Here is a 14,070-nt window from a genome sequence, read left to right as displayed (position 1 = left end):
TTATAGGGCCTGGAGCAAAGGCGGGGCAGTGGTGGCCACCGTGATCTCAGCAAGCCTCTGTGATGGAATGGCCCATGTGTGGCCAAAGGTGGCTGTGTTGGGAGCGGCCTGGAAGATGCCCTCACGTGGACAAGGAGGAGGGTTGGGGGAGCTGAGGGCCCCTTTTCTGGGGCTGGCTCCCCCGGGCCATTTGGTTTGCCAGAGAGAAAGCCTGTCCCTCAGCCACAGGGGCTGCCCTCCACCTCTCATCCTGTGCCCTGGGTTTATTTTTAACACTGTTTTTTAGGTAATTAAAATTAATTTATGGAAAAGAACAGAAGCAAGGTGCACCTTCAGCCCTAATTCCCATGTGCGCTTTGTGCTCTGAGTGAAAATTTTTTTCCTCACATCACATCTAATCTAAATCTCCCCTCCATTTGTTCAAAGCCATTATTCCTTGTTCCATCATTACACTCCCTAATACAGTCCCTCTCCACTTTCTTTTAGGCCACTGTTATGGGTTAGGTTAGGTGGCAAAACTGCAGGACCTTGCAAATTGCAGCCTTATCTACCTTGTTCCACATGTTCCACATGACGTTTTCCAGCTCACGTTCTAGTCTCTCATTAGTCTTAGATCAATCACTCTGAGCCTCCTCCCCTCCAGGCTGAACAGCCCCAGCTCTTTCAGCGTCTCCTCACAGGACAGGTGCTCCAGTCCCCTCATCTAGGTGTCCCTTTGCTGCATTCTGTCCAGTATGCCCATGTCTCTCTTGTACTGGGGGGACCGGAACTGGACACAGCACTGCAGGTGTGTACTGTGGCTTCACCAGTGGCCTCACCAGTGCTGAGTAGAGGGGAAGGATTACCTCCCTTGACCCAATGGCAATACTTTGCTTAATGAAGCCCTGGATAACATCAGCCTTCTTTGCAGCAAGGGAACCCCTAAATGTCTATTTGGGTTTGGTTCTCAAACTGTAGCAGCTTCTTTGTTGAACTGTAGGTTGCATGGAGGGAGGCATGGTTATTTACTTATTGATGTATCAGTGCTTTTACAAAGGTTGAGGGTCGAGTGGGTTTCCCTCTGACTGGATCAGGGATGCCTGAGGTTAGGACAGTGTCAAGCTGCTTGAAGCTGCAGAGCATATTGGTGCCTTCAGGCTGTCCCACTTTGAAGTGAATCAGTGGTTCTCTTCGCCTGGTCTGTGCTGCAGAGTGCCAAGTGTGTGGAGTTTTCCAGTCACCCTCCTCCATCTCTCCCCCCCCCCATTTTTCTTTTTCCCCAGCATTTTTCCTTGTATTAGTCTTTAGAGTTCACATGGTCAAACGTGTTCTTTGCTTGTCCTGCTCTTTGCTTTTTTGGATTGGTGATTTGCTTTGGGTGGTGTGATGTGGGCTTGATTCCTTCTATTTTCCATTACTGTCATAATGTCGGTGCCTGTGAACTTTTTTCTTTGGAGGTCACAAATATTCTTTGTAGTCAGGAGATGTTTGCTTTGCTTTGACAAGTGAAAACTGCTTCTAATGCAACCTGTTCATGGCATATCCATGGCTCAAGTGTATCCCATCTTATTTATGATGCAAAAGTGTGTGTAGCTGCTTTAGATGCAGGCGCATTGAGCGGCTGCTTCAGATGATGGCTGGGCAGAGCTGTGCATTGGCATCTGAGCATAAATGGGGTCCCCAGCAGCTGTGCCTCCAGCTTTGCTCTCTGACATGCACTCCCACAGGGTAGCAGGAGGTTCTCAGGTAGCAACCTGGTGGCCTCGGCTGGCCTTTCAGCTGGATCTGCTCTGAGCAAGTGGAAATGACCGTGTGGCTTCCTTGCTGCAGGTTGCTGGCAACCTCCCTGCATTAACTGCTGCCCAGGAGCTACAAAACTGGAAATTAAGTGCTGGTTTGGGCAAGACAGAGGCTGGCAGCTTTTTTACTGCATATGATATACTAGTAGCCTATCCCTACAAAGGCATGCCTGATTACAGCCTACCTCCATTAATTATCCCTTGGATCTCTTCTATTTCCTTCTGTCATTACATAACAATTTTAAAGTTCTTGTGGTCTTGTTGCCGTTTTCATAGGATATGCCCTCCTTCTATGAGTGTTTGTACAAACACCTGGGCTACAGTCTGGCTTGTTAGCATCTTCACTGTTTTCTTAATCAGTGATATTTTGGTTCCTCCAGGATGTGCAGGCATAATTGTCTGGGACCTGAACGAAAGCACAACTGCTTTTTCACAGGCACCTTGGTAATTGAAGGTATCTGAGTAAGTAATAGGACAAAGTGAAATAACGGAGTTATTTCATACCCTAGGGGCCCAAAGAACAGCAACAGCAAATTCCTGGACTAAATTTTAAGGTTCTTCAAAGCAAAGAGTGCTGTACTTATTGACAATTTAACTGCTTGGGCTTCTGCGTGAAGAAGACATGGTGAGACAGAATTCATTCTAAAAGGTTGTAGCTAACAATCAAGCTAATTTCCAACCATTGAATAAAGACACAAGCCAGTAGGCATTGGCTAAAGAATGAAGCAAGAGAGCTCTCTCCAGCCAGCTATTAGAGGTCATCCTTCCTTCCACCCTTGTTTCTCATGGCTTTTGTGCACCCACTGTTATACTGTCTGCACAGCAGCGGCACAGAGGAGAAAAATAATTGTGGATTTTCATAGTGTACATTTCACGTAAAATACTTCCAGGCCAGTTTCAGAATATGAATGCTTGATGTACAGCTAAATAAATTAAAGAATATTGTTTTAGGTTAGCAGTCAAAGTCCTCTTCAAAGAGCAGAGAGCAGAGTGGTAGAAAGTCTAGTTTGAAAAGAGTATATCCAGGAAATGATTTAATTTAGTGCTCTGTCAGGAACTTCTGTTTGTGCTGTTTTTAACCTCAGTGGTGAAATTTTTCTGTAGTGCTTGTTGTTGGTTGATGTTGCTCCAGCTGAAGGCAAAGGTAAAGTGCACTTTAATATTCGCACAACCCTGAATGCTTCTGACATTTTTCAGCTCTGCGCTGGGCTCCATGCAGAAGGTGATTAAATAAACATTGTTTTTATTTGTACTCTGCCAGTATGTCCAGGAATAATTTGAGCGTATCTTCTGTTGGAAAATGTTCAGAGGTCCGTAAGCAGAGGGACTTTGAAAACACTTAGTAAGGCAGTTAAAAAGTTGTGAATCATCTTGTTTGTCAGGAAGGAATTCCATATAGCTTTCTAATGTACATCATTTGTATGCCTGGTTACAGCCAGAAGGACAAATGGGCTGTGATTATTATCTTCTCTAGAAATGCATGGGTCTCATCTGTGTGAGAATTGGGACACGGAATTAATATAAATCATTCAACAGTATATTCTGTGAAATGTGATTGATATGAAGGTCAAACTAGTATGGGATTCCAGTGCACTTTTGCATGGTGGAAGTGGAAAGTGGCAGTAAGCCTCGTGTATTGCTCCCATAGTGAGCAGTTGATCATCTGCCATGCCAAACTCCATGTCTTCCTTGTCCTTCCCAGTTGAACTAAAAGGAGTTGAGTGGGAAGGAGATCTGGGAAGGGATAGAGTTTCCCACAGTGGATGGAGTTCAAATTTTTTTTTATTACTATTATTATTTTTTTCTGCCCTTGCAATGTGTTCAGTCTCTTCTGGCCAGCAATGTTGGGAAAGAAGCCTGCTTCTGCCCCATCTTGCCATCCTCTGCTTTCAAGTTCCTTGCTATGGGAGGAGAGAGGTTTTCCGTTGCAGTGGTGTTGTCCATATCTGGGCCACTGTCTGCGTGTTCAGCCAGGCTGAATTCACTGTCCTGTTAGACGGTGACTTTGAAACGCAACAGAGTAATGTGGTTTAAAATGTAAATGTCTGTCAGGCTTCCAGAGTGTGTTAGCTCACACACAGTGCTGTGTTTGCTGGCCTGGTCCAGCATGGAGTCAGTGGGTGTTTTGTTGCTGACCCCTGTGGGAGTGTGGTCAGGTCGGTCGTGGGCAGCTTGCTTGGGGTGCTCACAAAAGAGACTGCACAGTGGTTGGTCTGTGCTTGGATGCATAGCTGCTGCCACAATGAGACTCAGGAAATAAATGTAAAACAATGAGACCTATTTTAAAATGTATGGAGGAAAAGAGTGGGTATTTCAAAGCACGTCCATCAGCAGTCAGATCATTTTTGCGCCCATACTGTATTTTTCTCCCTCCATTTTTTTATACATGGTCAGTCCTTAGATTATGATTTTTCTAATCAGGGACCTGCATGCATTTGTGTATTGTCTGCAAGAGTAGAGCCCTGATGTCACACAGGACATGAGAATAATAACTAATCCAATTTATTTATTTTAAATCGAGTCAAATGAAAAAGGTAACTCCCTTGTTTCAGTTAACGGTTACATGTCAGAATAGATGTTCATTTTTTATTAATGTGCCTTGTTGTGGAAGGTTTCTGACCTCTGTATGTGAACAGCTCATTCCCAGGGTTCTTAATTCATGTATATGATTTTAAGCACAAACATAAATTGTGTTGCCATTGACATCAACATACCGAATGATATTTTTAACAACTAACCAGCAAGAATGTTAATACATGTTTTGGCACTGTGTACTGCTTGAAAAACTTTTTTTTTTCTTTTTACTTTTTTTTCTTTTCTTTGTGATAAAGGCATCCAACCTATTTTTATCAGTATCCAGCAATTCCAGAATGTGATGGTGTGTTCTCTACCCATGTTGTTTACTTTGCTATATGGGAGACTGAAAACTTTTATCCACCTTACCTGTTATCATAGTTTTGATTCAGCACTAAACACAGAGTTAAGGTTGCTAGTGACTGATTCAGAAAATTACAGCCATGTGATGCAGAGTCCTGATTTGTTATAAACTTGCTCTGCTGGTACAGATTGTTTAAACATATGGGTAGGTTAGCTCTGCACCAGCGGTCAGATCAGGTATTGTCTGTTTTCCTGCTGCTGACATGCAGCAGGCATAAAAAGCACAAAGACGGTGTAACCTGTGTATTGTGTGCTCTCACTACTTTGACAAAAGTGAGATTGTATGTCCATGTCTGTTGTGGGTCAGACTGGTGTTGGCTGGGTGTAGCTCATGGCAACTCATAAATGATCAGCCCTGTGTTTAAATGATAGATTAATGTCATTTCAGGCTTGTCTTTAAACAGATTGAAAGAAGCAGCTTATCACTTACTGAGCTACACTGAGGGAAAAATTACTGGATGCTTTCTCTTTTGAATCATTCTATTCAACTTTATGATTTACAAAGTCAGTTGGGGGTTTTCTTGCTTTTGGCTAAATTTTGAGTTTCTGCAGCCAAGCCATGGGGGAATCCAGCCACATATTTGTGATCCTATAAAGTCCTTGAACTTCTGATCTTGGCATCAGAATATATTCCTGAAATGGCTGATTGTTCAGGTTATACTAGATTTATGTGCCTCTTGATCTTCCTTTATGGGTTAATCACTTCAGTACCCTTATAGGGTAGATCCTTTGCCCTACAGTCACCCTATATACCAGTACAGCAGTTCTGTGTGGATTTTTTACATCATATCTGCATACTAGCCATATTCATTTCTGACTGCCTCCTTGCTGCATGGCATAGTTCATGGTTGTAGCCTAGTATTACAATATACTTCCCTTGCAAGCTTGGTGAACTGTAAGCTCCTGCTGTACTTGTGCTTTGCATCTTTTCTGGGACAGAGTTTTGCAGCAGGGATGAAAGCAATGTGAACTGGAGTACCTGACAAAAACTAAGTGAAAAGCAAAGGGCTGAGCAAATGGGGTGCAGTAGTATAAATGGGACTGGGGAGAGCATTTTGTTTTGATGAGATGATGCTATAGAAAACAAAGATCTGGGAAGCACCTGGATTTATTGTATGTGCACTGAATTCATTGCATCAATATGTCTACTACATATTTCTTTTTAATGTGGAAAATGATAGAGGTAACTTGGAAGTACAGAGCAGTGTAGAGACTTGCAGATATATAAATGGCTTTACCTGCTACTGGATTTCTTCTTTGTAGTGGAATTATAGAATTGTATTAATTTTTGATTGCTTGCTTGCTTGCTTGTTTGTTTTTACCTGCAAACAAAGCACTATTTTAGACCCTTGCTTTAACAACAACAACAAAAAATAATAATATTCTAATTCCTTTTCCCAGGGCCCAAGTCTTGCAGTTCCCACCACAAAACTTGTTTTTCTGCCATTGTCTGTGAGGAAGGTCAGTATCTAAGCTAGGGAGGCGGCAGAAGGTGTATCTTAATTTGAAGCACAAGCTGTGGGAAAATACCCATGCATGCAAGTTCAAAGACTCCCACAACAGCCAATGTACTTCAGTTTGTCACTGAGGGAGCAGTATTGCAATAAGCTTGACCGAAAACACACACTATTTAAAGACTGATCATCTGTTAAAGCCTAACGAAATAAAGCATGACCTTTTATCTCCCCTCCTATTCAAAATAAATAAAAAAACATCCAGCTTCAGAGGCATTAACAGGCTAGAACTCAACTTGTGCGTGAAGGCTGGTACTGAAGGCTGCGCTCCATTTAGTGCAGTCTTCTGTTACATTGCTGGCCATTATGTTTCACCCAGTTACTATGTACAAAGACCAAAGGCTTGTAAGGCCAAACATCTCAGCTCTTGAAAAAGTTGACGCATGAGCCAGCTGTAGAACGGGAGAGGCCAAGCAGAGCATTGCTTGGGTGGAAGATGTTCCAGGTTAGCACCAACCAGGTGACAGTCTGCAGGGTGCTTTTAGGACATGTGAAACAAAACCCATAATTTAGAAGTAACTGCAGTAGAGCTGGTCCTGCCTTGAGGTGCAGTCAATTGACCTTTCTGGATCTCTTCCAGCCCCTCCCCCTTCCCCCCCCCTCCCCATTTATTTATTTATTTTTGCTTGGAGGAGCATACTTCTGTCATCTGTTTGGATATACTAGAATGTTTTATTTTTTTCCATTTTATTTGGATGTGTGACCCCTGGTTCTTAAGCAGCTGATGTGGTGGCAATAGGTATAGCAAACACTTATCTTCCCTTTTAAAAAGGCACTGCATCTCTACCAAAATGGTGAACCTGCTGATACTCCATATCGAAAGAGGGCAGCAAATGAATCTTCATTAAGGAATTTCTCTGTTAGGTCTTTTCTCCTCAAGATTGTCCTTAGACCTTGCTGGAAGCATCCTTCAGGCTCATTTCAGAGACCTAAGTGGTCACTGAGCCACTTTTTCCCTGCTCTTTTGACAAGAACTGAGAGCTGCCTCGATTGCCAGTTGGTGGGATTCCCTCTTGCTGTCTTGCCCAGAGTGAAGCTGGGACAGATATTTCTTAATTGTTCTTGGAGGTTTCTGTGGAAATGCTTTCTCTGCATTTCTCACAAAGCTACCTCATGCTGAAAAGGAGCTTAAAAATACTTGGTGTGTAAAGGTCCTGTTGTTTCAAGCATTTCCTGTTCACACGTGCAAATGCTGAAGACTGATTTTTTATTTTTTTCTGCTGTGAGTGAGAGAGGTTCTTGTAGTGCCGGTGGAGTTTTGCCATTTTGTATAAGCCAAGGACATGGCTCTTCTCAAAGCACCTTTATGTGCATATATAATTTTAATAAAAATATCAGCATGAAGGCTTTTAGGCAATGTGTAATACTGTTTTGAGTATGACCATACCATCATGTCTCATCTCCAGTCTATGTGGAATTAAACTTGTGCTGTTACTCTGGATATAAAAGATATGAATTATTTTGGTTGCTTATTCTGCTAAACAGTTCATCTGGGGAAAAAATAGCTATTTTTGTTTAAGATGTTATAAGCTATACAGTTAGAGTGTTAATGGTTATACAGAAATGTTCAGCCTTTATCTCCCATTTTGTTTTTCACTTTGTTGCTCTTTTCCTTCCCTGGGTGTAATTGCTGTTTCATTGTGTATGTAGCCTTGAATCCCATCGCATTCCTTTAAAATAGGCCATGTGCTTTCTTAAACAAGTCCATCACAATATTTACTGCAGTCTGGCTACAAGGAGTGCCCAGTGAATATTACAAACATATCACTGAATGTTAGAAAGACATGTTTATAACTTTGTCCTTGTTATTAATGACAAGTAATTTATTTTGTGTTAAACAACCTTGTTGTGTTAACAATTTCTCTACTGCTTCTTTGTCGTCTTTTGTGTAGGCTTGTTGATTGTTGCAGCTAAGCTTTATTATAAAGGTCATTAAAACTCTTTGACTGCTCAGGGAAACTATCATGCTACTCCTTTTATCTAAGCACAAGTGAAATATATTTAACAATTCACCTTCAAATAGCAAGATTTTCTTAAGTGAGTTTTTTGAACATTGAAGATATGCTTGCTGTGGTCAGATAAAGCAGACCTTGCACTCTTGCAAGGACTGTGTAAAGATGAGAAAATCAGTGAGAAAATTCTCCTGCCTCTTTAATACTGTAGTGTAATAAGTTACATTAACAGGATTTTCTCTTCTGGCCTTAAATTTGGTGCATGAGTGTGAGGTCTCATCTTATGACTGATAAACAACAGTTTCAACGCACTTGCTATAATTATCTGAAATAAATACAATTCTGAAATAACATTGTCTATGAGCCTAACTTAGAGTTTATACTGGAATGCACTGTTTAACATGCATATCTATGTTAAATTATAGTGGCAGGTTTACGTAGAGGTTAAAAGCTCCATTACTGCTAGCAATGCTTAGGGATTTGCATTTACTTCAGAATGTAGGGACTTGCATTTTTTGAACAAAAAGGCACCATGTTTTACCATTGTGCACAGCTATTTTCCTGGAACCATCAAGCCGCATATATGGGGTGTTATATTTACAGATAATATCCTTGAAAGTGTGTTCATGCAGTATTTCTGCAGCTATTATGTTACTCATATAGCTTGATAAAGATATTTTTAGCGCACTTTACGATGTATGCTAAGTGTATGTCACAATGGAAGTAATTATTTCCATGGTAAAAATCTGTTGGGAACATAGATTTACCCAGGCTGAGTGTAGAAGAATTGGGATCAGTTAGTACATTTTCAGTTACCCGGTGCAGTGGGCCAGGCCTGGCAGACCACTGGAGGTCTTTTTGCATTGCACCAGCTTTTCTGGGGCAGGTTGCTAGTGAAGACAGTGATGTTACCTAAATTAATTCAAAAAGGAAGAAGCTCTGTTCAGGTTAAGGGCCACTAATTTATCAGGAGGCAGGGTGATCAGATGCACTAGAAGTGTCACCATCCTGTCCTGCCTGCCTAGGCCTCGAGGGTTTGGTACCTCCAGTTCCCTCTGCTTCTCTCGCTGGGATGGTGGCATGGTTCTTCCATGCAGCCTTCATGCAAAATACAGTCAGAACCCATCCCTATCAGCTCTCAAGCACCCTAGAGAAGCCAGATAAAAACCTATGTCCAAAAAAAAACAACAAAAAAACAGCAAAAAAAAAACAACTGTTTGGTTACACAGAAAGAGTGCTTAGAACTATAAATCCTGTTAAAAACACAAACCTTCCTAATCTCCTTCTTGGCGTCAGTACCAGTGCAGCTTTTTCACTGGTTATAAGAGGTATGTTTTTCTTCATGGATCCCAAAGATGTCAAACCTGCCAAACAACGGCTTGGTGACAGGTTTAATGTGCTTGGAGTAGGATTGTCATCTCTCTTAATACCCCCACACCTGCTGCCCCACCTCCCTGGTCCCATTCTGTGCCCAGGGCCTGCAAAATTTGGGGCACAGCTTTTTTTCTTTCTTTTTTATTTTTATTTTTAATTTAATTTAATTTAATTTATTTCAGGGTTTGCAGTGATACTCTTGGCTGTCATTAAATCAGTAGCAAAACTCCTTCTGGCTTGTATGGATGGAGAGTTTCTCAAGTGCTCTTTAAAGAAAATGGCTTGCACCCAAAGTTTCTTAGTCTTTAAGAAGCTCTTTAAGGAAAATAGCCCTTTCTTCTGTACAATTTTTAGTTGAAAGCACGTCTCCTTGACTGATGCTGAAGGTATTGAATTTGCTGCAAGTGGGACACGTTCGGGGGAGCTCATAGAAGCAGGAGCTTCTGGCCCCTGCCCATAGGCACTTTCTGCCAGATGCTGCATCTCTGAGGGCTTGGAAGGGCCTCGTCTTCTCCAGTCCCACAATGCATGTGGCATTTCCCAGAGCTCTGGTTCCAAACACCAGTTTCTTTCTACTCTTTGAACATTTTAATATTTCAATTCTTGATCCAGGCTGTAGGAAGGTGGTCTGTGCCTCTCTAATTTTGAACTTGAGATAACTGGGATACTGCAATGTACTCTATATGAAGTTCTTTTATTATTATTATTATTTTTTAAATGAAGGTCCATGCAGCACTTCAGGTTATTGACAAGAAGTTTGTCTGGTCTGCAGTGACTTTTGTGGTACATTTTGCAGTTGCACGTGGTGATGTGTCTGTCTGAAGTTCTTGACTGTTACAAGCATAGATGATATTTGAGAGATCTCCTGTTCCTGTGTGGTGGCTAGGTAAAGTTGAGGTTCTTGTTCTGAGTGTAAATCTGAGTAACATACTGTCAGGTTGGTCTCAACAAACAGCCTTTGACTTTAAAATTTACTTCCTGTACAAGTCTGCCAGGATCAACACTATATGAACTTGAAGGCAAGAACTTTCCCCAGCATTTTTGTGAGAAACAAGTCATGACCAGGGGCTGTGTTTATTTCTTGAGATGGTGAAGGGGGCACATCCTTTCCTTTGCTTTTATTGAAAGGGGATTTAACAATCTAAGGTCCATGTGGAGGCTGAGAATCATCCTTAAGCTTACCTACACATGGAAATAAACCTGTAACTTCCTCTTATGTTTTTCCAAGTTCATCTGGATATAAATAGGCTTGTTAGGGAAAGTAAACAATGGGAGAGAGGCTGAATTGTCATTAGACAATGCGCTGGTGAAAATGACGTCGAAGGCAGAGCTTTCTAGCCACTGGTAGATTCTCAGGAACCTGGCCCAGAGAAGTCCTCTGCGTCCATGCTCTCACAGCCACCTCGTATTCAGGCCACTTTTCTGGTGCCGATGTGGCTTACTCATTTGGGTTTTAGCACCAAAAGGATAAACATTAAGCCTAAATTGGTTCTCTGTTTAGAAATACACACCGTTTTGAAAGAAATATGCCAGTAGGATGTGTTTTCAGCTTAATTGTGTGGAAGGGGCTCAGAACAAACATCGCCTTCTATGAGCACATTGTCTCCAGTTAAGGTCATGTGTACATCATCCTTTTTTTTTTTTTTTTTTTTCCTGTTGGTTTTGCTCATTTTGTTAATATTTAAATTAAGGCTCAATTACCTACTTTTAGGTGCTGATAACCCTAATTTTAATCTCTTCATACTTCAGCAGTGGGTCAACGGCAGAGGTCTGTGCACTCTAGAGAACTACACAAGAGAAGGTACTTGGCTTACACCTTGCAAAATGGAACAGGGAGCAGTGGAGCAAGCACTTTTACTGGATGCAGTAGTAGTGCTAGCGAACAAATGTTTTCTGAGAGTGTAGGAATTTCTTGTGGGACTCATGGCATTGTGCTGTGCTGTTGTTTACTTAGGAAATCTGTGCAGGTAGCGCCTACTCTTCCACTGCAGCCTGCTTCTGGGGCTGGGCTGGGCACGTTTCCCCCTGAGAGACCGGGGAAGTCACTGCCTCTGCAAGGGTGGGTGTAATGGAAAGGTGTAAACTATCCCTCAGGTTTAAGCTAATAACATAAGCCTTTTTCTCAAAAGGCTAATGTAAGGGCTCGGGGTTTCTGCCTATTTGAGCTTACGTTGTACGCACAGTGAGGCTGACAGAAATCAAGTTGGTACATGTTTCTGAAGCTGTTTGCATCTTTCTAAAACTGAACATTAACAACTTCTGCAAAAAATGATAATCTGAACTAGTTGTGGCACTGAAATTTTGTTTAATTTTATATATGTATATGTATGTTGGTAGTCCTTCCAGGCTGTTTTTATGTGGCCTAGGACATCCTAAGTTTTGTTTTGTTTTGTTTTTCCTAATGAATTTTTCTGCATTAGTCTCCAACAAGTGACTTCCACTTCCCCAGACCTTGACGTGACCAGTAAAGTGAGTTTACTGCTTACTGGGAGTGATAGCTCCCAATAAAGCAGTGGCTTGCCTGTATACAGAGCTGAGTACATGGCAAAGGCAATGCTCTTGAATGTCTGGATTTAAATACAGCTAAAGGCAAGGTCAAACATCTAAAAACTAAGTGCAAAGAGCAAAATGAGCTGTCATTTTCACCTCATCTCCTCTTTTTCCTTTTCCACCTAGAAAGACTGCATATTGGTCTGGCTTGGGAGCGGGATGCTAGAGAAAAAAAAAAAACGACACGTAGTGGCTTGAACAACTAGTGGAAACTGATACGTATTTTAGTGGAGGCAGTTGAGGAGTATGGAATTAAGCAGTATGATATAAGGAACTCTGTAGATGGGATAGGTGCAATTTGGAAGTGCTGGAGATGATGATAGGAACTTATGTTTTGTGAAATAATTGCCTCTGATGCCAGGTGTGGTAATCATCCAGCATCAGAAAGCATGCAGCCTTCTATTCAGCTGTGAAGGTTCTTTTATCTTTGAGTTTTCTCTAGTATTAGATGGTTTAACCCTCCTTTTTTTGAATCACATGGAATTTTCCAAATGAATCACTTAATTGTTTGGGCAGATAAAAGATAGCTGCCAATTTGCCTTTCTTCTGTAATTTTTTTCCTTAAATTACTAGCAGTTTCTTCCTCTGAAGGGTTGTAAGGTAGGGCTTATGAACAAGCTCTTATCATATACACTTGAGATTTGCACTGTATTTTCCCTTTTGCTTTTTCCCTCCACCCTTTAGAAGACAAGGAGTTGTGAAATTCTCCCTCACATCTGTACATTAGGCAGTGTGATCAGTGTTTCTTAAGTTGTTCCTCTATCTTTACTGAGTCTAAATTGACATTTTTTTTATTTTAAGGAGCAGTGTAAGACAACAGTTACAATTTAAGCTTTTTTTTTTTTTTTTTTTTTCCCTGAGTCCTCTTATAAAATGAGAAGTACTGCCACAAAATATCTCCCCTGTTCTTGCAGTTGTGCAGAGTGAAAGCTGGCTGCCTATGTAGTCCTTCAGCCTTAGGGGTACAGAGGGTCCAGAGGTGGTTTGTGAGTGACGGCCCATGTGGAAGAAACTCACCTGTGCTCCTCTGCACCAGGCTGCTGGCAGCAAAGCCCATACTGGAGCAGTCTTTGGAGCTATCTGAGATATTTCAGGGACTTACCCTGTTCCTATCTCCCCAGAATAGCCATCCGTAGCATTACACAACCAATAAAAAGCCCTATTCACAGCTAACATAAAAAGATGAAATAATGATAGTTTAAAAAGAAAAAGGATGTAAGTTACAAATAATAATAGAAATAAGAAGAGCAGTTCTGTGTATAACTGTGAAAAAGAGAAGCAGGAGAAAGCACATAGCAGTTACAGTAACACTTCAGGCTAACAAAAAGAGATAAGCATCAATTTCTGTGGATGACAGACATGTCTGCTCTGAGTGCTAGTCTCCTAAAGTTGTTTACATCTAATCTTGCCAGAAAATCCTATTTAAGGAAGATGTTGTGTGTCTGAAAGTAGATTCTGCCTCTTCAGCTCTAGCTCAATAGATGCGCTTGTGTTTAAGAGGAAAACAAATGCAGGATTTGCATTGTTACGAGTGACAAGAAGGATGTCCTTGGGGAAGACAGTCAAAGACGTGAAGTTGCAGGGGGCTGGCAAGGGTCTCACTGTGTGTGGACTGAGAGAAGTGGCCTGCAGTGCTGCCGTCACTGGAGGTTGTGGGGATGGTGAAACACCCAAGCAATTCTTTTTTTCTGACTTGATCACAAATTATCCAGCATGTTTGCACAAAGAGGCTCATTTGTTAAATAATGAAAAGGAGCACAACTGTGTTTCTCAGCCATGGAAATTTCTATGCTACCGTGCTATGCTTTGGTACAGGCTTTTATCATACTTCTCATGGAACCGATGTCACAGTAGCTGTTTAGAGTAGAGAAGGGCACAGGCATCTTTTGGAAGTGTGAAATGATGAGATATTTTTCTGCAGTGTGTTTTCCTGAAACACCAATTCAGATAATGTTTGGGCAAATC

The 14,070-nt window shown here is 41.5% G+C and overlaps 1 protein-coding gene across 1 annotated transcript in view; it reads left to right on the top strand.

Annotated features, from left to right (window-relative positions):
• The first annotated feature begins 3,040 nt into the window (after nt 1-3,040).
• ARHGEF28 (Rho guanine nucleotide exchange factor 28) overlaps nt 3,041-14,070 on the top strand; it is a 109,610-nt gene continuing 98,580 nt past the window's right edge. Inside the window, exons 1-2 of the mRNA XM_050716398.1 lie at nt 3,041-3,120; nt 6,226-6,253. Of these exons, the coding sequence (XP_050572355.1) occupies nt 3,041-3,120; nt 6,226-6,253 (108 nt within the window). The remainder of the gene's footprint in view (nt 3,121-6,225; nt 6,254-14,070) is intronic.

The sequence above is a fragment of the Cygnus atratus genome, chromosome Z, assembly GCF_013377495.2.
Source record: "Cygnus atratus isolate AKBS03 ecotype Queensland, Australia chromosome Z, CAtr_DNAZoo_HiC_assembly, whole genome shotgun sequence".
NCBI classification, from domain to species: Eukaryota; Metazoa; Chordata; class Aves; order Anseriformes; family Anatidae; genus Cygnus; species Cygnus atratus.
Note: the sequence above shows the minus strand (reverse complement) of the source record. Positions and strands in the feature narration are given on the sequence as shown.